At 42.8% G+C, this 24450-nt stretch overlaps 2 protein-coding genes across 5 annotated transcripts in view; both read left to right on the top strand.

The window, feature by feature from the left end:
* The first annotated feature begins 1671 nt into the window (after positions 1 to 1671).
* phf20b (PHD finger protein 20, b) lies at positions 1672 to 19849 on the top strand. Of its 3 annotated transcripts, none has more exons than XM_072696744.1 (19): positions 1672 to 1802; positions 5580 to 5682; positions 7336 to 7504; positions 7612 to 7696; positions 7809 to 7885; positions 8737 to 9190; positions 10321 to 10422; positions 10572 to 10712; positions 10860 to 10919; positions 11515 to 11763; positions 12334 to 12501; positions 12627 to 12716; positions 14786 to 14917; positions 15263 to 15444; positions 15597 to 15696; positions 15842 to 16037; positions 16261 to 16669; positions 17489 to 17708; positions 18574 to 19849. In XM_072696744.1, the coding sequence occupies exons 2-19, from the start codon at positions 5600 to 5602 to the stop codon at positions 18717 to 18719; spliced, it is 3063 nt and encodes a 1020-aa protein (XP_072552845.1). In that variant the 5' UTR covers positions 1672 to 1802; positions 5580 to 5599; the 3' UTR covers positions 18720 to 19849. The 3 variants fall into 3 exon arrangements, with proteins under 3 accessions (XP_072552845.1, XP_072552846.1, XP_072552847.1); XM_072696745.1 differs by having other exon boundaries at positions 1673 to 1802; positions 10863 to 10919; XM_072696746.1 differs by lacking the exon at positions 14786 to 14917 and having other exon boundaries at positions 1673 to 1802.
* A 2857-nt stretch (positions 19850 to 22706) lies between these two features.
* The window catches only part of ndrg3b (ndrg family member 3b), a 71502-nt gene continuing 69758 nt past the window's right edge, over positions 22707 to 24450 (top strand). For both annotated transcript variants that reach the window (XM_072696447.1, XM_072696448.1), the window contains exon 1: positions 22707 to 22803. The gene's annotated coding sequence lies outside the window, so the exon portion shown is untranslated. The remainder of the gene's footprint in view (positions 22804 to 24450) is intronic.

The raw sequence follows: 24450 nt of genomic DNA on the forward strand, positions 1-24450 counted from the left end.
TTATAAAACAGAACACACTACGAAAAACTAAACAGACTCTACATTTGATTGTGTGTCTAAACCTTTTAAAGCCAATTGTATCATATTTGATACATTTAAGCTTTGAGACTTATGTAACATCAGTATGACAATATCTCATTTACTATTATTAAATAATATATGGATAACAATAATATATCATAATTAATCATTGATAACATGCATCTTTTCTGCTCCTTGGTGGATTACCCATGCACAATTTTGTGTTCGATATGTTTAGGTTGTTAAAAGTCAGTGTTATTTCATATATATCTATAAGTTTGACATTTATTTGATGGTCAGAGTAAGATTCTGATACAACACCTTCATTTGTGTACAGCCTTTCTGTATTGTGTCTACCCATTTGGTGCTATAGGTCAGGTCCAGGAGCAGTCCAGCCTGTCTCCCTAATTTACAGAACAGTAACTGGTTTGTGACCAGCTATGATCCCTTTCTGTGTGCGCTGATACAGGCATACGAAGCTCACAGACTCAGGTTCAAAGTGGTTAGAAAACTGGTCATCTAGGTAAAAAACATACTGATAAACAAGCTGATCTTCAGTTTGGACTGGCTGGTTGAGTAGCTCGGCTAGGTTGTTTAACCCCATCCAATTCCTACCTTATGTTGGTCAACATAAGGTTATTCAGCCAGTCTGTTTAGCCCCTTCAGCAGATACTTTCTCCAGTCTCCCTCGTCTGGCACGCCACTGTGGCTAGATCCTCGTGTTCTGGGTCCAGATCTGCTGTAGAAATAAAGAACAGGGCGCAGAGCAAAGTCACCACACTGCAAAAAATGATTAACATGTTGCAAAAACTAAAAAGGTCATTATAAAATGAAAACGATGCATTACAATAACACAGAAGTCATAAAGGCACCTCATACACGCATGTTTCTCTGCTTTGCCTCATCTAGCAAGCCTGACTAACTCCATCCCCCTTTAACAACAGGTACTTTGGGGTCTCAGGGGCTGACTTTGGGAAGCTCTGCTGTATCTGTTTTATTAGATAATCTAGCTCAACACCTCACTATTCCAGGCTGTGGTTTAGTTATAGCCCAACCAGCTGGAATATACTGCCCCCTGGTGGTGTCACGCATGTACAACGCCGTTGATCTTTGCATGTAATAGAGAAATAGTCCTGAATCAAAGCTGTTCACTGTTTACGGATAAAACAGAGGAACAGCTGAGGGGTCCCTGAGCAGGACACCTAACCCCCAACTGCTCCTCAGGTACCGAGGTGGCCGTGTTTGTGAGGACAGTCAAGAAAGGATTCAATGGCGTTTACTATATTATGTCGCGCTATTGTGAATATAGTATTTCAGTGGTGCTCAGGTGCTCATATGCTGTACTGCCATCGACACACAAACACGACCTGCGAGATCTTTGACTAGTGTGTCCATCCTTCCAGTGCACTTCCAGATACTGCAGAATCCACACCAATGAAACATGCAGCTGCTCTGGGAGCTCGTGGCGGATCGTCGCCATATGCTGTTCTGTTCTGATCACCTGTCTAAGCAATCTTACAGGTGATTAAATAACATCGAGCGAGCCCTGTGAGTTGACGAAGTAGTTAAAGGTCTAGCATGTTCTGTCAGTTGAGGACCGAGAGCCAACCGAAAGCCTAAGAGCAGCGCGCATGCGCAGAAGGCGCGGCGCCTCGTAAGCACCGGCCTGGCTGAGCCGGAGAAAACAAACTGCGTGGAGAAGCAGCATGAGACCTGAAGGACTCCGCGCGCTCCTACGACTGTTCACCGGAGCCTGGGAGTGAAATTCTCTGCACAGACAGGTAAACGTCTCTGTGGTTATATCCCGACGACACACGAGGAAGTCTTAAACAGGAGGTTGACGCGGAATTCGTGGTGTTTGGTGGTGATGCTGTTGTGATTAAACGAAACTTGTCTTCAGTACATGTGTTCATCTGATGCTAACGGGCACTAAATACACCGCCGGGGACGAAAACGCATTCGGCGGGAGTTTTGACGGTCAGTGGCGTATTGTTCGGTGCAAAATGGCTTAAAATGCATGTTCAGTTTTCTATATGTTCAAAGGACTTTAGGTGAAGTTGGCATTCGCCTTCCCGAGCCATAATTACGGTAGTGCCATGCAGCGAGGAGTAGGCCGAAAGGAGGCCGCTGAGGAATCGCGCTTTGACTGACAGATCTATGGACCTATCAGAGAGCTGGAATCAGCGTCCGTCAGGGACCTTGGCCAATCAGCTGTTTCGATAACCGTAGGCATCGTGGTGGGCATGCGAACAATGTGAATCGTCTAAATAGACCAAGTTCCACATAATGGCGATATGAATTCATACACATTTTTCAATATTTCCCACAACGTTACTTTATACCCACACAGCCTTCAGCTTATGTGATTACGGGGTTTGTTTGGCGTGTGCGGACCTCGCTACCGAGCAGCTCGCTGCATGTTCGCTGACAACGTTGCTCCCACGTTTCTTCGGTCTGTCTGCGAAAGTGGGGGAAAAGTTGAAAGCTCTTGTTTACCATTTCTCCCATCATCTAGCGGATTTTCTCCGACTTTACGTGCACGAAAAGCAGTTCGCGTGTGAAGTTTCGCGAACGAGATTCGTTATGCGGTCAGCTAGCGAGGATGAGGCGCCGTGTCAAGAAGGTAAACAACGAAGAGGAAACGTATTGCGCGCCATTTGCGTCACGCCGCTCCGGCGGCTCCTACGGTTATAGGAAACCCGGTCAGAACTGCCTCTCCGCGGCTTGTTTTCTAATTATTTTAGACTAATGTGCATTTTAATGGACTTGTATCGGTTCCGCCCAGCACAGTCCGCTTGGACTCGCCTGAACGTGACGATACACGAGACTGGCGGCCCGAGCGGCGGCGCGTCACCGGGAGGAGAGGATCTGATTGGCTCGGGTCTGAGGAGCCAGTTATGAAACGACGCTCGCGGCGACGCTGAAGACCGCGTTTTAAGCAGAAGCGAGGCGATCTGCTCTCGTTATCAGGTGTCATTTAAACCAGTCGAGCTGTCTGGGTCTGTTTTTATTACTGAATGTGCTGAATTCAGTAAAGCCAGTGAACGGAGTGTAGGTGTATGATTCTGAGAGGCTGGACATCACCCCCCCCCCCCCCTCCTTTTTACCAGCCTCTACCCTGCCCGTTACTCGGCAGTGTTAGTAATAAGCATGGCAGCGCATAGCAATACGATATTGACCATATTGTAATGCTGCATCCCTTATATCAATACTTCTGTCATATTAGTGCTTTTTTCATACATATTTACTACACATTAAATAAATATACACATGGGGGATTTTATGCATTAATTATAATGCAATTATTACAATGTTGTTAATTCTGTTACTTTTTGTTTTTAGCCAAATAAGCAGTATAAATATAGACCAGCCTTTGGTTCCCTGCTCTCCCCTGCTGTCCTTGCTCAGGGTTCTCTGGCATCCTGGAAAGTCGGCAAAACATGGAAATCAAGAAAACTGCTGAAATGTGCCGAATTTCCTGGGACTATTACCCGACGCGAACTATTGAGCTGCTGTGTTATTGCATCATATTGCATATTTTGGCTAATTATTCAAGGCTGTCATGCTGTACTGTAGGGCTGGGTGATATGGTAAAAAAATATTTAGTTATTTTAAAAATAAAATCCTTGATTTTTAAAGAGATTTTCATGATCCACAATGTTTATCATGGTAGACAGAATGCCTCAGTAGTCACAGATATTTAACTATCCTATTTAGTAGTGATTTTTTTTTTATTATTGAATATGTGCTGCACTTTATCCAGTTCAACCAGACTAATTACACAGTTTGTAAAAAACATGTAGTTGAATCAGCTTAGAAAAGCATACTGTGTATCACGATATATCACGATTTATCACAGTACAATGAAATAAGGTCATATTGCCCACCTCTGCTGTACTGTAATGTCCCGTTTGCTCCCAATATCCGAAGTTTTTGGAGGGATTTGCAACTTTTTGGACCGAATGGTGTTGAATAGTACATCCGTTAACTGTCCAGTGTGTGAAACCGATGGCTATTGAGAGGGTTTTAATATGTTGCCATACACTGAAGTCGCGGAAAGGTTTTCCTATAAAACTGCCTTTTTTGACGTTAGTTTAGTTTTGTCTGTGATCGTCTGCTTCTAAGGGCTGTACTGCTTTGTTATCTACCGTTGGTCACCCCCACCTGTCCTTGTCTAAAGACTGCTTTTAAGGAGCTGCAGCCCCTGATTATGGGATTTGAAGTTCAAGCCCATATTCATAAAGGTTTTCAGAGGAGCAGTGCTGATTCTAGGGTCTGTCCTTGTCTGTAAAGTAAACATATAGGAGAAAGAAATCAGACCATCTTCAGAAGCTTTATGATTATAAGTGCAGGGTAACTGGGGCAGGTTTCTCAGGAAACGCAGGATGATGGCCTGGTCGCTAGAGGGTGCAAAAGAGCTCAGTTGTTCTTTATGGGACAGTCTTGTGCTCAGTCATGATGACTAGACATTCTTCCTGTGCACTGATTTAGGGTTTCCTGACCTACCTGAGTTTGGAGGTTCTAACAGACGTCACAAAACCTGCAGGCAGTGTTATAATTATAATTTCAGTTCTGCTGTTTTTCAGCACTATTTCAAAACGTTATAGATATATCTGAAAGAGGGGACAGCTGGAAATGCTGCCCTTTACCATAATAAAAACTTAACATAGTAATACATGATCTGACAAAAGCCTGCAGATGAAGTGATTACTTATTGTGGTGGGCCAATTCCAGATCCTGGAGGAACCTGCATAGTTCAGTACGTTCTCTGCTGTCATTCAGTTCAAGAATTTTTAATTAGCGAATGAGTTGGATCGGAAGTGCCTTGAGCAGAGAGAACCATAAATTGGATTGAGAAGTAATGCCATACTGAGTAATGTAGAGCTGTGTCACTTGATAGTTGATATTGACTCTAAAGTTTTTTTGATTCCGATCCAATTATAATGTCAGTCTAATTCATATTTCACAATAACATACTAGAAATTATTGTCCAGTCATGATTTACTGGGTTTTATATTAAAAGTGCAGGTTCTAAACTTTCAGCTGACATCACCCTTATGTTTGAAAGTAGAAAAGTTTAATGATCGTAAATCTAAAGGACTGTTGTTTCCATTCAGTTTTGTTCTGCAGAGATTTTTACATTTGCCTTGTTTATGACATTTCTTGACAAAATATATGGAAATAAGTGCAGAATCGAACCTGTTGGTTTCAGAATGTAAATGGGGTGTAATTATACACCGTTATGTAACTACGTATAGTTACATTTAAGCAGTAATGGATAAAGTACACAAATCACGAGACACCCCCGGTAAGATATGCCTTGGTTAAATGTAGTAATTATTTATTTATAGGTCTACATGACATGTAATTAAAAATAAAAAATAAAGCACATTTCTCCAGTACGTTTTGAGGCTGATGGTCTATGGTGGAGTGTGTGTGTGTGTGTGTGTGTGTAAGTTTAAGAGCATAAGCAAAACAACATTAGCCCTGAATGTAAATTGTGAATCAACATTAAGTGAAAGGATGCGTAGCTGATCAATGGCTTCGTTGTCCTCTAGGTTGGTGTGAAGCATCCAGCATGACCAAGACTCCTCCTCACCGTCAAGGGATCACATTCGAGGTGGGGGCACCGTTGGAGGCCCGGGACAGCCTGAAGAACTGGTATGGGTTACTTTGTCTCTTTTTCTCCTTAAACTTACTGTTATCTACTTCATCTCTCATGACCGTCTTGGTCTCCCTCTCTCCATTGCCCCCCCTTCTTCCACTCTCTTAGAGAGTCTGGCGCAGCTGCCAGAGGCCTTCACCCTCTTCAGCATTCTAAACCACCAGCACAGCCATTTGCTTTCCTCTAAATCCTGTGATGCAAAAACTCTTATGCAGAGGTTTTAGGAGGCCCTGGTCTAATTCCATGCAACTCTCGAAGTTTCTCAAAGTCACTGTTTATTTGCTGAATTTAGTATAGTTGGGGGGGGGAAATGCACCACACATTACACAGTGTTTCCGCACGCAGCAGTACCCAAATAAACAGTATACGGCTGTATGGGATGCTGTGTCAGTAGCAGTCTGTACAAACCGTGGCCACAAGCACTTCAGCTGGTCTCCTCAGCCGTGCTTATTGCTGTTGTGTTTATGCTAAATCAGAAGTAGTAATCAAGACATGCTGTAATCAAGACATTCTCATGCCAGTAGGGGATGTTAGGCCTATCATGACAACTACGTTATCAACTTATCGTACAATGTGTGGACACAACCTCCATAATTTGTGCTGACCTCGATATTGCTCGCATTTTTGTTTACATAAAAATGAACGTCCCCAAGATTTCAGACAGTCCCGCTGTTCTCCCATCCGCTCTGTTGGAGGCGGGGTTTGAGTCTGTGAGTAGCGCCATCCAAGGAAAAGACCAGTGCATCAGTAACAATGCCTCCATACATACCGAGCGGACTATGACAGGCGAAGACATGTTACTTGAGGCTAATTGCTATTTTTCCTGCTTAATCCCAGCCAGTAAGTTTGGAAGGAGTAAGTCTAGATGCACTTGGTTTCAAAGCCGCATTCCTTAGCTCCGGTGTGGGAACGTTTTGGTTTTAAGCCAAATGACCAAGTAGAGCCCATTCTGTGAATGAGCTGGTATGTCGGCTTTGTTTATTTGTGTTATATTTTTGTAGGATATTTAAAATGTTAAATGTTTATTAGGATGTAATTATATAATTATATTATCATTATCAGTTGCAAAAATAGTCTTAGGGTGTTTCCACGCCCATACTTGGTTTGCTCTGGTCCAAATCAGTAAACGAGAAAAGTTGGAGCGTTTTTCTCTTTGGTTTGTTTTCACACAGGTAAAAATTCAAGCTCACTACAATGTGTTACACCAAACCACATCAGAACGTTCTTTCCACTTATTTCTCAGACCAGTCTGGGGCAGGAGCAAGAAAGTAAAAAAGTGAATATTTCTGTGTAATTTAACATGAAGCAATGGCAGAGTTGGCGTTTGTGCACAGCTGTAGTAAATCTGGGCAGCATACCAGGTTAAATGGCTAATGGGAGTTGTTTAGCTTAAACTTGCGGAGTGAACCTGATCAGATCATGTTCTCACCACAAAAAACCACAAAAACTCCAGAGTTTGTGTGGGACCAGACCAAGACCACCTCCTCTCAAGGGTCTCGGTGCATCCGAGCGTGATTACTGTACTCACATCTGACCAAACAAATCACAACAAGGGTGAAAACGACTCAAGATTTAACCTAAAACCTCATTTTTAATATATTCTAATATAATTATTTCTAATATTTATTTATTTATTTTTGTATAATAAGGTATGTGGCCAACATAGAGAAGATTGACTATGATGACGAGAAGGTCCTGATTCACTACCGGCAGTGGAGCCATCGCTACGACGAGTGGTTTGACTGGAACAGTCCCTATCTGCGGCCTGTGGAGCGCGTCCAGCTCCGGCGACAGGGCCTGCATGATCACGCATCCCCGGTGACTCATTTTGTACTGTCACTGCATTATGCAGAATTGAATTTTTCAGATGAGCAGACTCTGGTAACAGAGTAATCACAGTAACGCTTGTGTTTGGTTTCTTTCAGGGGTTTCATATTAACCAAAAGGTTCTAGCCAGCTGGTCAGACTGCCGCTACTACCCTGCTAAGATCCTCTCTCACGACAAAGATGGTTAGTTGTCGGCCCTTAATGTCCTGATGTGCTTGCGTGTATGATTTTTCTGAAATTTGATGGCTGGCTCTGGCAGGACATTTGATGGCCTTGCTTTTGTATCTTGTCTCAGATTTCTACACAGTGAAGTTTTTCGACGGTGTCGTCAAGACTGTGAAGGGAATAAAAATTAAGCCCTTCAGGAAGGAGGTGAGAATCTCCTCTCTCTCTACATGTATGGAGATAAGACAGTAAGGCATAGTTATTGTCTATTTGTAGCATCTATATACGTAGTAATTTTGTATTCAGATGAAGAGCAAAGTGTATTTGTAAATACACACTGCCTTTATAAAAAAAAAAAAAAAAAAAAGATTAGTTCTGACTTTAGCCCTGTTGAGATGCTGTGGCAGGACCTTGGAGCAAGCTGTTAGTGCTCAAAAACCCTCCAGTGAGGCTGAATGAAAGCAAGTCTGCTTGCAGAAGAGTGTGCCAAAATTTCTCCATGTAAATGTGAAAGACTGATCTCCAGTTATAGGAAGCGTTCGGTCGCACAACCAATTATTAAGCTTAATTAATTAATTTATTTTATTTTACATGGATGATGTAGATGATGTCTCGTATGACGTTTTGTATGAGGAACTAAATATCCATAAAGTGTGCAAAAATGGAGATCACCCCACAGTACTATTTTAAGAATAGGACATTACCCAAATAGGGATGGGGAATGTGGCAGTGGCAGCGATATTGTGATCAGTTACATTACTACAGTGCATATCATGGATATTGTCAGAAACACTGATTACCTGAATGTTTTAGTATTTTTCCCCCAAAGAAAGCAGAATTGGATTAAGTGAAGTGAAGTGCAGTGCGTCAAATGTTATACTATTAAAATTAAGATTTTTAAATTAATATTATTACTATTATTGTTTTTATTATATTTGTATAGTATTTTAGACGTGGTACTAATGTGTTTTTGTATGAGAATGCCGTGCTTGATACAGTGTATGCAGTTTCTTCAAATACATTTCAGTGATTGGCTCTCTACTCTTTTTGATGTATAGAACGCTAACGGCAAGTCTGCACCGCAAAGCCAAAAGCGGGGCGGCCCGCCGGTGAAACACTGTAAGGCCAAAGAGAACGGCACCAGCAGGAGCAATGGCACCCGCCATAGCACTTCAGACCATGATGGGCACAGTGACTCGGAAGCAGAAAACGGTAGAGTGGTCGAAGAATCCGGGAAGCTTCAGAACGGCACAGCGGACAAGAGCGAAGTGACAGAGAGGGTGAACGGGTCTGCAGAGCGAGAGGAGAAGCTGCCCACTGGAGAAGAGAAGGCCATAGTACCAGAGAACAGGGAGGTAGAGGTTAGAGAGGTAAATGGAGAAGCCGAGGAAGAGAAAGCAGACGTACTTCAGAATGGCACTCATGAGAGCAACGAGGAGAAACAGGAGAAAGATGAAGAGTCAGAAGCTAGCCTTGGCCTTGCCAGGAGGACAAGGGGCAAAATGGCTGAAGGTAAGCTTGAACTGCCTGTTTTGAGTACAGTTACACTGACTTCACACTTCAAGTGTTTTTGAGGGTGTGATGACTAACTCATTTGTTTAAGACTCATCCCCAAGATAGAAATCTGTACCAGTACTGCGCTGGGTGTGTGTGTAACCTCCTCCTCATGATACTGAGGTTCTTTTACTGAAAAGGTTCTTTTACTGAAAATAGCCCTGGTATCAGAACTGAATGTCAAGGTGAATTTTGCGGCCAAATCGTAATAATGCAGAGCCAGGCAAGTTTGTGGGATCCTTGTACAGTAGGGGTGTTTTGGTGTAACACAAGCCTGCTTGTGAATTTGCCATATTTACTTGCTACTAGTGCGCACTATGTGTTCTCCATCCGACTGCATGCACCTAACCGCCCCGTGGCAGTTCAGTACGCATACATGCACCATTACACCCCTAATTTATTTAAGGCAGGCAGTGAGACAATCCAGTATATCAAGGTCAAAAACATATGGTAAGGGTAAACGCTCAGGATTGCACAACTAACAACTAATGCTGGCCTTATTTAATAAGCTGTGTAACTTAATAAGCTGGCCTTATTACCACACTTTTCAAGCGACTTAATTAGCTGAACAACTAATTTAGCTGTTGAGTGCTGCACACCCAGTCAAAACAAAAGGTGGAACTGCTTACTGGCACATCTACCATAAACAATACAGAAGTACTGAACCTAATTCTACCACGTTATCATATACTCACCACAGTACAGCATCACACACTGAATCTTAGTATAAAACTACGTGTTACGGCTGTGGTTGGCAAATACGGGGCAATTTTAGTTATTGCATGCGTTCAACTCCACTCCAGTCATGGAGCAAATGTAGCGTTGGTTTAAAAGAAATGAATAAATAAATACAGCAAAGGTGCAAGAACTTGTCACTGTACTATGTGCCATCTGTGGTAGTGAACACCCAGAGCAGTGGGCAGCCAACTTCAGTGCCTGGGGAGCAGAGAGGGTAAAGGGCATTTCTGAAGGGTCCAACAGAAACCGCATGCCGAGCCCGGGTATCTGCTCCAGGCTCCAATATGATTGCAGCACGTCTGTTTCCCTCCCTGACTCATGCTTTATGTTGGCTTGTGTGTCTTTTGCAGGCAAAGACGCAGAAAGGCAGAGCGTGCCAGAACTGAGGAAGAGACGCGCATCCTCAGGACAAACGCCTCCGTCCAAGAGGAGCAGAGCCAACTCAAGCACAGGTCATAACATGCAGCCTCTCCGTTAGGGTTTTTTTTTTTTTTTTTTCCTCCCCCTTTTCATTTTCTCACCGTCACTAGTCCTCCCGCACACTGCTTATTGTTAATTAGCATGGCTTAATATCTGACAATTGTATGTGACGCCCATACAGACAGAACCAGTCGGTCACAGATCCTGCCTGCTAAACCAGATTCCGTCCAAAAATCCTCAGATGATAACGATGGCCAAAATCAACCAGCTCATGCAGAGAGCCCTAACCCTACAGGAGAGTCTGGGCCCACAGCTGATCTCGGTATGTTTGTGTGAGTGAGTTTTTGTGTGAGTGTGTGTGTTTGCTTCAATCATCTACACCCAAATGTGGTTGTAAAAATTTCATTTTAGAGCAGTGATATGATAAAATGTTATATTCAGTTCAGTATACTCATTTATTTTTCTTCAGCAGCTTTGATCCAGAGGCAAGTCCACCTTCCAACCACCAACAAGTACAGCAGGGAACCCTGTAAGTATGCCCACTCTCTCCCTTTTACTCTTTGCACTTGCCCCTTCACACACTCACAAATCTGTTCAATTTGCTAGGAAATTCATTGAAAATATAAATGTATGCATTCTGTTCAAATATTGTTTAAGGGCAGCATCTGTGATCAAAACCCAAATATTATTGGTAAAAATTACTCACTGACATCCAGGGTCTTTAGATCTTTTCCCTGATATCACTGCATAAAAACCCAGGTTTCATTAAAATAGAGATACTTAAAGCAACTGATTGATCTGTACCGCTATGTTTTTAAAAAATAAATAAATAAATAAACAACAACAATAATTGGCTGGTTTACCCAATCAGGATGCTTTTGGGAGCAGGTTAAATGCACCATGTCCTCTTGATAAAAGCAACAGAGAGCGAATCATATGAAACAAAAGAATTAAGGACTGTTAAGCAGTAACCAGCAGTAAACGCATAAGCTCTTTATCTGGTCAGAAAGTGTTTCTTTCAAGTTCTTTTCGAGTCTGGTATTATTTACAGTTCAGAAACTTGCACACAGTACTGTACATACATTCTCAAGTAACACTCTTTCTCCTCTGTCTCCCTCAAACAGTGTACAGGGTCATTAAAAACCAGCCGCCACCCATCCTCTCCATTGAGCTGGACCACAACCCGTTTAAGTGCCAGATCCCTGGCTGCACAAAGTCCTTCCGCAAGGCCTCCCTTCTACACTACCACATGAAGTACTACCACTCACAGTGCGACCTGAGCCCCACACGCAGCGCCCAGTCAAGAGGCTCGGACCGGCAGCCCCACTGCCAAGAGACCCCTCGCAGGCGCCGCACGGTTTCTGCATCACTAGGTCAGATTCCTCTTTGGGTGGGGACGTAGCATTGGGATGAAAACGTTTTAGCATCAGTTTCAGGATTTTGTACATTGCAAAAGAGGGATTAAATAAACTGGGCAGGTTCTCACTACTGAATTCTTTACAGCCGATGGCAATTTTTAATTAATTAATAATTAATTTTTAGTTATTTGATTTGTTGTTTTTTTTGTTTGTTTGTTTTGAATATGTGTTCTTTAGAGGTGGCTGAAAGTGCAAACACTTCCCAACTGTAGGGGAATTATGCGCTTTGCTTTATGTGTTTTCATTATAGGATTTGTTCTCCTGACAAATTGTTTTCCTGTTCATTGTACTCCAAATAGTTTTTAGGTTTACTGCTCATCAATTCATTGCACAGAATTGTGCTGTTGTTTTTTCCCCCTCCAATCAAGACCACGTTAACCATAATGTCTGCTTGTCCAATAGAAACCGATCCACTAAATGTTACCTTTTTATTTTTTAAAATTATTTATTTATTTATTTATTTATTTGCTCAAAAATAATTCTCTCTCACTCTCACTTCCACTCTCTCACTTCTCCCTCCCACAGACACTCCATCTCCACTAAGTGACAGCAAGTCTGGCCACACTCCATCGCCCCCTACTGCCAACGGTGTGCATCGTCAGCGCAGTTCCTCCCACTGCGAGCGAAGCAAAGAGAACCAGCACGCCAACCGCTCCCTCCATGACGACAGAGACTGGGTCGCCATGGAAACAGGTACAGGAGAGCATCTCCTTCGTCACATCTAGTGCCGGGCGAAGCCTCTCAGCTAACTGCTCAGGATGTGATGGAAAGCGCTTAGAATTGCATCTCTTTTCTTTCTCCCCCTCATCTCTCTACAGAAAGGGAGAAGCGGCGAGAGAGGAGACAAAGGGATTTCTTCTGCATCAAGTCGAAGAAAAAGAAGAAGAAGAAAAAGAAGTCTAAGTCAGGTAAGACGGTTTGGGCTGTAAGAAACATGTGGCTGCTCTGTATATTTTCTGGCACCCTTGTGCTTTTCTGCTGTACCTACAGGCTCTGCAAAGACGCGCACACACACACACACGCGCACGTCAGGCTGTATCTGTGGATTTAGAAGTAATCTTTTTTCAGAAGCGTTATTTTGATATGTGATCGTAAATGTCCTTTAACTTGATGTATTGTCACAAGTCATTAACATTAGTGCTTTGCTGCTGGAATCCTTTCTGTGTTTTAGGACTTGTGGTGGTTTTTTTTTTTTTTTAGCTAAAGCCTTTTGTTCTTCACTGTGGGTCCTGGGTAGCCTATTTTAGGACCACTGATTAAAATTCTGAGGGGTTTCAGTCTGGTGTCTAAGAGCGCAATTAATTTGGTTGTGAAGCGGGTGTTTTTTTTCTTTGTTTTTTTTATAAACAAGAATAAACAAGAATGTTCCTTAGCAGGGCAGAACTAAATACCTACAGTTTAAATCCTCTACTAGCTTGATTAACTGTTAGCGGTTAGGGCACTAGAAGTTACAGGGCGGTTTACACCATGTCTTGGGCATCACTGCTCGGTATAAGTTCGGTACAAAAGGAAAAGGCAACGAAAACTCTCCCAAATGCTTAACGCTAGGTTTCTGTTCATTAATTTTGAATAGATAGTCTAATGTTAGTTCCACCTAATGTCATATAGTCCCCCTGAGGTACCCTGTAAGTGCACTAAGCATTAAAATGTAAGCAGTGAAGGCTGGGCCATATGGACAAAATACATTGCTTAATATATTTTGGCTGAAATGCGATATAAAATATGCAGTCAAAAATATATAAATAAATAAGTAAATTAAAAAGTGATAAATTAGGACATTGCATGGAACCATTTGTGAGAGGGAAGTAATATAGTAATATAACTAAACACATAGAACCGAAGGAATGCCTTTCAAATATTATTTGTAAAATAAATGTTTGTAAAACTAAAACATTTATTACTGCTTAAAATACCTAAACGTTGCATCAGGTTTAAAAGTTAACTTTTAAATATTTTACTGCTTACCTCAGGCTTTAATAAATATATGACTTAAAGCAACACTATAGAAAATTGCCATTTCTTAATCCTGGGCTCCCCCTACAGTCAGGAGGTATAACTCACGTATAACACGCTATTACATATTACATGGGCCCGGGGAGTTATAGTTCTGAAGCCTTCCTTCAGCGTTACGTTCACTGCAGGATTTAAGTGTAAGTAATTTTTTTTTCCCTACATTCTTAAGGTTGACTGTTTATTCTTTAAGCGTGGAGAAGCAAATTCGACTACCAGACCATCCCTAAAGGACACGCTTTTCTGGACGAGCTGAGTGATACAGAAGTTATACAAAGTGAAAGAAGGATGTGGACTGACGTAACATTACCAGCTTTTAAACTAATAAGACGCAGCGATACACAGTTCTCCAGAGCGTTAACCTGCCAGCTTCGCCCGAGTTACGTACTGCAGTTAGCAGCGTGCCAAGCCCGCAGTAGTAATGACCACGATGCGGGTCAGCATGGCACAATGATGGTGAAACTTGCACCTATGAATTGCCAGATGAATTTGAAGTTTATAAGGGCGTCTTTGTAAGGACATCTTGTCCTCCCAATGTGGCTTTCAGGGAAATAGCTTATTAGCACACACTCACTTTTAATCTCTCAATCTCCAATTAATTGAACAGTCACACTCAAATATAGCTCGCAGCCAAAATGCGTAAGGTTTTACTTTAGTAAGCCGGTCGTTAAGGGTTACACCTAATGGGGTTTGTGGTGATAAGTTGGTGTGTTGTCATTTTTGTCGTGCTTACTGGCCAGTGCTAGCTTTCGCTCATTACTAACAATGTTAGCAGTTGGATCCCCCCCCTGTAGAACACTGCTGTGTGTGTGTGTGTGTATGTGTGTGTATGTGTGTGTATGTGTGTGTATGTGTGTGTATGTGTGTGTGTGTGTGTGTGTGTGTGTGTGTGTGTGTGTGTGTGTGTGTGTGTGTGTGTATCTGTGTCCTAACGCTGTGTGGCGTCTGCTCTCCCTTCCTCTGACAGACTCTCACAGCAGTGAGAAGAGCACTGGCTTTAGCCCCTCCCCCTGCAATCTGAAACTGTCGCTCAAATTGCCCCTCTCCCACAAACACTGCTCCTACGCTGCACACTGCCCCGAACAGGAGCTGGATGACGGTGGGTACCAAACACACAGCTCCTTCTCCAATCAGATCAGTCATTTTACTTTCTCTCTGCTTTAGTCTCATTATGTTCTTTAATCTGGGCTTAATTTGGCCATCCTTTGTCTACTTGTGGCTTTTTGTGGGTCATGTCTTCTCATCTCTGCTTTCAGCTTTGCTCTTTTTACTTTGGGTCACTGTGTGTGTGTGTGTGTGTGTGTGTGTGTGTGTGTGTGTGTGTGTGTGTGTGTACACGTGTGTGTATTGATTAGAAGACCTATAAAAAAAAAAAACACACAAACATGGTCTCCATCTGAATACTATTGGGTTGTTTTTTTCCCTTCGCTCTCCTGTTCTACAGGTGAGGACAGTGGCAGTGACTGGTCCACAGAAAGCCCCCTGTGGAGTGAGGAGGAGTCGGAGGTGGGGCTGGACCTCAACACATCCCTCTCCGAGCAGGGCGTGGAGACGGTGGTGGCTCATGACTCAGAGATAGTTCGTTGTGTGTGTGAGGTGCAGGAGGAGAACGACTTCATGATCCAGGTGGGCTCATTTCCTAGCTTCTTCACCCCTATGGTTAATGCTTTTCGTGCCATTTACTGATTTATTGCTTATATCTCCCATATAATGACCACATAATCTTGCTGCTGTTGATGTTGAAGTAACCTCTCGCTCTTTCTCCCTGCCATCTGTAGTGTGATGAGTGTCTGTGCTGGCAACACGGCACTTGCATGGGCCTGTACGAGGACAGCGTGCCTGACTCCTACATCTGCTACATCTGCAGGGACCCTCCAGGTGAGCTGCAGCTGCAAGAGAACTCCCATCTTCTCTTAGATGAGGCCAGTGGAGTGCTCATGTGGTGTGATGTGCTCATGGTGGGACATTTGGGGCATCTGTGCTGAAATTCTGTGTCATTTTGTGCATGCTTGTGTATTTTTAGCTCAGAGACAGAGTCAGCGCTACTGGTACGATAAGGACTGGCTGAGCAGTGGCCACATGTACGGACTGTCCTTCCTGCAAGAAAACTACTCGCACCAGAACAGTAAGAAAATGGCCACCACACACCAGCTCTTGGGCGACGTCCACCGCGTGTTTGAGGTGCTCAGCGGCCTCCAGCTCAAGATGAGCATCCTACAGTAGGTTAAAGCTCAGTGAGGTTTTACCGTGATATGCTGGACACTGGTTAAGCTTAGTCCTTAATAGAGAAAATCATTTAAATAATTAATTAATCCCTCATTTTTCCCAGTATGCTTTGTTTATCCTTTATTTTAGCAGGGGTGCCCAAACATTTGCATAAGACTATATAAAGATCTGTATTGGTTCCAAATTAGTAAGAATCATGTTTTCCTTCTCCGTTAGGACACAAGCCCATCCAGATCTGAAATTGTGGCGGCAGCCCTGGAGGTCCAACGAGGGTATGCGCAGGAAATGGGCAAGTGACTCTGGAATGGCAACGCCTTCTCCCCCCTCTCCTCAAGCATCGGAGCCAAAGGACGAGCCTGAGCCTGAATCACCGTCTCCGGTGGGGACCCCATGCTCTTTTCACACCTCCTACATCAGCAGTGAGCATTGCTATCAAAAACCGCGCACATACTACCCAGCGCTGGAGCGGCGGCTGGTGGTGGAGACACGTGGCGGCTCGGAGTTGGAGCACAGCCTGCGCAGCAGCGAGGATCTGCTGGAGCTTGCTGAGCACAGATACGGTGCCCCACTGGAGTACGACCACTGCAAACTACAGCTGGCTGACCGCACTTTCAGCAACGCTAAGGTGAGTTTTCTATGGCAGGTCCTAGGAAATTATGACCTGCTAGTAGAGGTTTGCTAGCCTTCATGAATATCACATGTAGTAGGTGCTGATCACATGTTGTTTTACATCACATTCAGAACAGCAAGCCAGCCCATAGCAGACCAATTATGTTTGTTTTGCTAATAAGTTGTGCTAATAACCAGTGTTTATTATAACTAGACTACATTACCGCCCAGCTCGGCTCGGCTAGGCTGTGATTCCTATACAGAAAAGTCTATAGTAGACCCTTAAGGTGTGTTTATACTTGTAGTTTGGTTCTCTCTGTCCGTACCAAGCAGGAGAATTATACACGGTTAGATTTCAGTCATTCAATCAGATTTTTAGTTTCGCTCATACTGACATATTTGCAATCGGACCAAAATTAGGGGAAACAAGGTGACGTATGACGCACATATGACGCATATGTCTGCAGGTCCTGCGTGATCCATGCAATAACTACACGGTGGGGGTTCATTTGCAGCACTGCGGTCATTGTGGGCAAACATCCAGCAGGCTGTGGGTTGAAGCAGGCGGGTAATGTCTCTAACTGGGAAAAGCAGAGCTCGGTTGGATAGATAGGAGCGGGTGGAAATAACTATACTGCAAGTGAACTGCAGAGAACCCTTAAACTAGGCGTCTTACATCATGTCATATTGAAATCAGCATTAAAACTGGTAATAGACAAATTTATTTATTTATTTCCACAGAAATTCCACTGGTGCAGGTTACACCATACACTTTTAAGACCCAGTACCTTTTTAAGCACCAGACCTCAATGACATAATATGTTTGGGTTGGCAGGAACAAGAGTGTCGCATGAAGCTGCTGGCGGCCGCAGAGAGAGAGAAGAACTGTGTGATCGAGGTGAAGGAGGAAGAACCTGACCCTGTGATCTGCGATACCAAGCCTGATCCTGATCTCCTGCTGCACCAGCAGTGGCAGCTGAATCTGCTGGAGCACATTGAGGCCGTGCAGGAAGAAGTCAGCCACAGAATGGACCTAATAGAGAGGGAACTGGATGGTAAGCAACAAAACCAACAGTGATTCATCTTTGCTGTATTTGTGCTTTGCTTTTTCATACAAGCACATTTGTAACAGCAAAGTATTGGTGCAATATACTGTCTCTCTAACGCTCAGTCTATGCATATTTTTGAGAACAGAGGCTCCAGTCCTTCCATAGAGAACACAAAACCAGCCCTAACAAAACACTCACATGCACATTCCACCCTGAAGGGGGCTCTAACATCTCACAGATTCTGATGTTAAATTTCTCAAGGGAAAAAAACTTCAAGTCTGACCAAATCTAGCACAGCAGTCTCAATCTCTATAAAAAATGTAATTTCTATGTTTTAAATTAAATTATTATTTTAAAAATAAATCTGTATAATATTTAAAATGTATTTTATGGTTAATTAAAAAATTAAAACAAACATTTTAATTATTATTTTTTATCAAATAATAAAATAATAATTTAATAAATACTTCATAGTCACCAGTACCATGTTTTCTTTTAATCACCATGACAATTAGCACCTGGGTTAGGTTTGTTTTGTTGCAACATGCAAATAACTTTAATGTTTTTAATTATTTTTTAACAATAAAGGGGGGTATAAATTAAAATGTATTTTATGGTTCAATAAAAAGATTTTTTCCCTATTCAGTAATTAAAGTGAAACACAGCTTAAGCTTTTATCCCTTAAACACACACACAATCATACTCCTGCATTTAACATGGTCTGCAATGTAAATGTGTACTGTTGGGACAAAATTGTGGATTCAGGGTTACACAGTCCAAGCTCCACGCGTCCATGGTTGGCACATCTAATTTAGTGACCAAAACTGATGGACATTTCCTTTTCTTTTTTCTTTCTCCCCCCCCTCCCCAGTTCTGGAAAGTTGGTTGGACTATACAGGGGAGCTGGAGCCCCCGGATCCTCTGGCCCGGCTGCCCCAGCTGAAACACCGCATCCGCCAACTGCTGACGGACCTGGGAACCGTTCAGCAGATCGCACTCTGCTCCTCGTCCACATGAGGGCGCCAGAGCACACAGCTCTCCACACAACCACACAGGAGAGAGCTGGATGTCAAGAGACTTGAACCCCGAACTGAACAGACACTGTACTGGTGGTATTGGTGGTGAGGCACAGTTGGCCGGCATGATGATGCTTGCATTTGTGATGGCATATCCCATGCACCAGTCCTCTTCTGGAGGAAACTCCAGGCCAGACGAATCAAGCCATGACAGACAGACAGGCAGAAAGAAAGTTACTTGAAAGCTTGGTAGGTTAGAGGTTTGAATGTATATGAGGGTTGTGGTCCATTTTTGGGGGCATCAATCACTCTTCTTGCTTTTTTGTAGGAGGGCACATCTGAAAATGAGGGTAATGGCATTAAATGCAAGGAACTTGTGTTTTTGTTATCTGAAACATGGAAGCTTTTGGCACTTAGAATTACATTAGGAATACTGGTTTGGCTGCAGATATTATGCAAAATGACTTTGTTCGTGTTTGACTACCTGGGTATCCTCACGCGGCTCCGGACAGAGAGTGTTTGAGGCAACGGCGATGGGTTTTGTAGCTGTTTAAATAAAGAAAACAACAGAAGTACACATGAAAAATGTTAATATGAAAATATATTTTAATCTGAAAAGTAACTGCATCTTACTTCTATATTTGTACTGAATAGACAATGTAAATTGCCTACTGTGTAATCTTTAATCCATGTTCCAGACAGTTTCTGCTCGTTTTCATTTTGGCTATTACATTTGATCTAAACTGCTATGTTATTAACTGTGAGTCTGCATTCATATTAATAGTAATGATGATGATGATGAGACGTTTATCCCTAACTTTTCGTGAATACTGTAGTACTGTCGTTCCTTTCATGTCTGCCTCGGTTTCAATGCGATCGCTATTGCTTGTGTTTCCTGTGAATGCAGATGTTTTTACTGGTGTATTTAACACAAAGCACAAAGGTTTTCAGATTTTCATATGGAAAAATGTTCAGCGTCGCTTTTACTACCCCCCCCCCCCCTTTCCGTTTTAGGATCCTAAAACATTCTGTATTATTCTGTATTATTTTTTCCATACACAAATGGGTATATTTTCCATACATTTTCAAGGCTTCCTCAGCCTTTTTATTTATTATAATTGAGAAAATTAAGTTATTGACTTTTTGTGTTTTTCCTCTCATTCATTCTTTCATTCTTTAACCCCTGTTGCTGTACTTTCTGTAGCGCAGTAGTTCGTACTCTGTGTACATCCTGGTTGCGTGTGTGTAGTTGTTGGCCGGTGTGACGGTCATGATGAGGGAGCATGTCTGTGTCAGGAGAGCAGATGGTCCCACAGCGTGTAGTGAGTCATAGAGAGGGGAGGCTCTCTCCAATCAGTTATGTTCTGTTTGTTTGTTTGTTTGTTTTTTCCCCTCAATAGTACTTCATTTGAATTTCACAACCTGTGCCTGAGATCGCTCTTCAGTTTCAGACCGCTGTACTTAAAGGCATACCTCCCAGGACAACTGTCCGCGTTTCTCAAATACATGTACGGCTCATGTAAACCATCATATACAAGGGCAGACTTTTTTTTTTTTTTTTTTATAAAAGCTTTTTATTAATCTGTTTTTATCTGTGCAGCCGGTTTCTGGCCTGTTCTCTGTATATTCACTTGAATTCGCTGTGAATTGTGTTGCATGTCTGCCCTCCTGCAGTAACAATCAACAAATACAGTAATCATTCAACAACGCATTTGGAACATGATTATTTTTTTTTCTTCTTCATTTTGACTATTTCAGTGAATATCCCTTCATCTCCAAGTCTGCTGGAAAACTGGAGAAATTCTTTGTTACGCATATTAATACGCAAGGCAAAGCCAAGAAAATAAACCTGTACTGACTTCCATAAGTCTCTGTAGTCGTGGCATCTTCGTTTAGTCTTTTTGGTCAGGTTTGCCAGCTTCTCTCGTATTTCGGGCATATCTGACCTTTTCCCTGTTCGATTTGTTTCAATATGAATGGGTATGGGTTGTACAGCCCTCCTGTGTAGATTAGACCAAGGCTATGTCCAGACTGCCAGCCCAGATCCGTTTTTTTGCCATATCTAGATCCCAATCGCATTTGGAGGTGGTTTGAACTGCAGTTAGGATCAGATTTGTACAGATGTGTCTCAGTCTGAACTCTCTGGCCACTCAAATCAGATCTCAAAGTTTCTTCCTCGTCACTTGCCTAACGCCTGTTAAAGCCAGAGCAACCTCCAGCTCTCCTGCTTCCGCTTATGGAAGCAGCTCGTTAGCGCCTACATCGTTACCACAGCAACCCACGCAGAGATGTTTGATGTTCCAGTATGAAAATCCGATCTGATCACTTGGCAAATAACAGTGCGGGCAGTCAGCTCACCAGATCTAAAGTCCCGCCTTTCAACAAAATGAGTCAATCAGCTTACTCAACCCTATGAGGTCGAAATGCCAATTTTGCTACATCAGCTGCACGCTGAACTGACTCATAGCCCAAACAAACAAGATAACAATATTTAATAAGTATTATTATTATTATTATTATTGTAGTAGTAGTATATACAATATAATAACAGGTTTAGCTGAATTTAGTAGACATCACAAAAGCAAATTGACAATTGATTCAGTTCACAGGCATAGATGCAATACTTTATATTTAATTAATACAATTAATACTTTGACTCTTTAACAGCCTCTTAATTTAGATAATCCAGTGGCATCTGAGAGAACAATGTACATGGGACAAAATATCGGGTTTAAAGGGCCTTGCTCAAGGGCCCAACAGTGGCAGCTTGCCAAGCCTAGGAATTGAACCCACAACCCTGTTGTGCCTGGCGCTCTAACTGCTGAGCCACCACTGCAAGGACTTGTTGAATAAAGATTAATGAAGTTAAATATTACTTCTGCCTTTATACTTTAGAGGGTCTGTAGTTCAATACCCGGGCTCGGCAAGCTGCCACAGTTGGGCCCTTGAGCAAGGCCCTTCTCTGCTCTCCAGGTGCTGCAGCAATGGCTGCCCACCACTGTGGGCATGTGTGCTTACTGTCCACTGTTTCCCTAGTATGTGTGTGTGTGTGTGTGTTCACGGATGAGTTAGAGGCGGATGCCAAGTTCCATGTGTGTCCAACACATTTGGTGAATATGGTTATCTTGTCTTGTCTCCCTCGTTTATGAGGATTCTTCACAAGGGGGCGCTAGTAGTACTCAAATAGATTTGGTACTCTGCATCAATGACCGTGTCCTTGTATATAAGCGCCTTTCAGGTCATGTAGGGATGGTTTACAGTAAAACCTGCAAGACTAGCAGTACAGTACAAAACTATAAGGATAATAAACAAATTGTTACACATTGACAAAAGTTTTAATTCTGCAAAAATCAATTTATGTGGCAGAATTGTGCCGCTTCAGCTCTGCCTTTTTCTTTGGAAATAAATGTCTACAAAAGCAACCATCAGACATTGAGAGTGAATGTAAGCCAGCAGAATTATTATTTGTAATGAAGACTTTGTGGACTTGATATCATACGAAGCTCTTATATCTGACTGAATCCCTGAGACGCTACTTCACCAGCAACGACGGACCCTTTAATGAATCATTCATTTGAACCGATTCTTTTCGAGGAGTCGGTAGAGCCAAAGTCCAACCAAATACATCTGTTTTAGGCTTCCACTTCCACTAAAATACAGTGGAATACATATCTTTCACAGTTAACTTTATAAAATCACAATGTCAAACACCACACTGTAGCTACTAAAGACGACGCAACTTAACTAAGACGAAACTAAGGCACAATCTTTCTGATCAAATATTTCACTATACATTTTAACAACCCTTTTGAGTTTGCAGATGTTCACTCAGGAACCGCAGCTGGCTTCATTAGCAGACCACGAGACAGTGTACAGTGGTCCGATTCACTGTGAAAGGACAGTTCAAAAGAATCGGTTCCATAAACTGACTCGAGCCTCTCATCACTCACTGAGAGCGGCGGTGTGGCTCCGCCTCTTCCCGCGGAGAGCGAACAGAACTGGAGCAGCGAGCAGAAGCTCCCTCAACTCGCCTGGATACACACTTCTCGTTCAGCGCTCCTTCAGTCCTCCGTGTTTCACCAGCGGTGAGTATTCTGTTCGTCTGCTTTCTACACGGGACAACTTCTCACACCTCTCCAGTCTTTACAAGCCTGGAGCGTGTAAAGCATTTCGCCCGGGAGTGTTGCTGAACTGACAAACGAGCTTCAGTCAGTCAGTCAGTCAGTCAGTCAGAGCGCTAGCTTGCCTGCTAACTAACCGTTAGCCAGCCCTATCTCGGTGGGTAACAGATCATCAGCTGACAAATGAAGGTTGTCTGATTATCATGATGAATTTGACACTTTACAGTCGTGTATATGAAGGCGGGTGCCTTAGGCACAGTCATAACGCCTCTCATGAAGTATATACATGTGTACGCTGGATCCATGCTCCATCTAACCAGCTAGCGCCCCTCCACAGACTGCTGCCTACCGGCCAGCCACACTGCTCAGCTGTCTGGTCAAAGCGTGCTACTATAGCTAGTGCTAGTGGATAGTTTAGGCAACTTACAGCTGCCTGAATAAAACTGTGGGTAGGATAATGTGAAAGGCCCACAGTATAACACCAGAAAATGCTCCTAGTAGACGTGTGTAGGCAGGATGTTAGCTAGCTGTGTTTGGATAGCCTAAATTTAAATGGCTAGCTACATCAGGGTAAAGGTAAGGTAATATAGGTGATACTATTTTTTTATTATTATTATTTTTAATAATTTTTTACGTTTTAATTCAAATACACAATTTTAGCTTACTAATATTATTTAAGACATCGGCGGAAAACTTTAAGAATTATTAAAAAAAAAAAAGGCCAAAAACGGTAAATTGTGTAAATTGCACAGCACATATCGCCGCGTAGCACTCTACAGCGCACCTGTTGGTGGTCTTTATAGAAGCACTGTTTATACATCTCAGCAAACGTTGTGACAACGTTGTGCAAACCTGGACTGGATGTCTGTTTGGTGCTTTCTACGTTGTCTCAACGTTACAAGGCAATTCCTAAATTTGACAAAATTGGGAGAACGTGAGAAGTACGGAGCTCCTGTGGAAGAGTGAGGGACCCCTGGACCCCCCGGACCCACGTTTACTAGTCCCAGTAGAGCTCATGGTGTTTTATGAAAGTCCATGGAATTTTGCCAACTTGCCCAAAAAGGTAGGCATGATGCCATATGACAGCCTTACTGATTAATAAGGTTGATTATAATGTTTCGGCAACCTTTTTACAACGTTTCAGCAAGGGCCGTTGGTGCATTTCTCAAGGTCGAAGGTAAGGGTTATTACCGATTGTGTCGGTGGGTCTCCAGATGTGGGAAGTTTTATAATTGTGCCCAAGTTTAAATGGAGGCATCATGAATGTTTCACTTAAAGGTTCATCCTCTCATGTTCAGCCTGTGCACCAGCGGATGTGATTTCCCCAGTGGGATTTAAAGTTTCATTAATGAGGTTTAATTAAAGAATGGTAATAAATAGAGCCATGGTGCTCCCATGCGAACACCCTGACCTTCAGAATGTCAATCCACGCTTATTTTGGAGTATGCTCGCCATCAAACTGTCTTCAGACCATCGTTTCCAAGAACACTAAGGGCTTTGTCAGCGGATGCGAGGCACATCCAAGTGCATTATCCTCGCGTGTGTCTGATAACAGTGCTGCTAACCCCGTTTCCCAAAATACTAGGGAATCAACAAAGCAACTGGCAAAGC

Source organism: Salminus brasiliensis, chromosome 14, assembly GCF_030463535.1.
Source record: "Salminus brasiliensis chromosome 14, fSalBra1.hap2, whole genome shotgun sequence".
Lineage (NCBI taxonomy): Eukaryota > Metazoa > Chordata > Actinopteri > Characiformes > Bryconidae > Salminus > Salminus brasiliensis.

Excerpts from the sequence above, each read along its gene's own strand:
- phf20b (XM_072696744.1), top strand. The coding sequence starts at position 5,600 with ATGACCAAGACTCCTCCTCACCGTCAAGGGATCACATTCGAGGTGGGG. Across the intron at positions 7,697-7,808 it reads CCTCTCTCACGACAAAGATG|ATTTCTACACAGTGAAGTTT; the intron begins GTTAGTTGTCGG and ends ATCTTGTCTCAG. Across the intron at positions 12,502-12,626 it reads CTGGGTCGCCATGGAAACAG|AAAGGGAGAAGCGGCGAGAG; the intron begins GTACAGGAGAGC and ends ATCTCTCTACAG.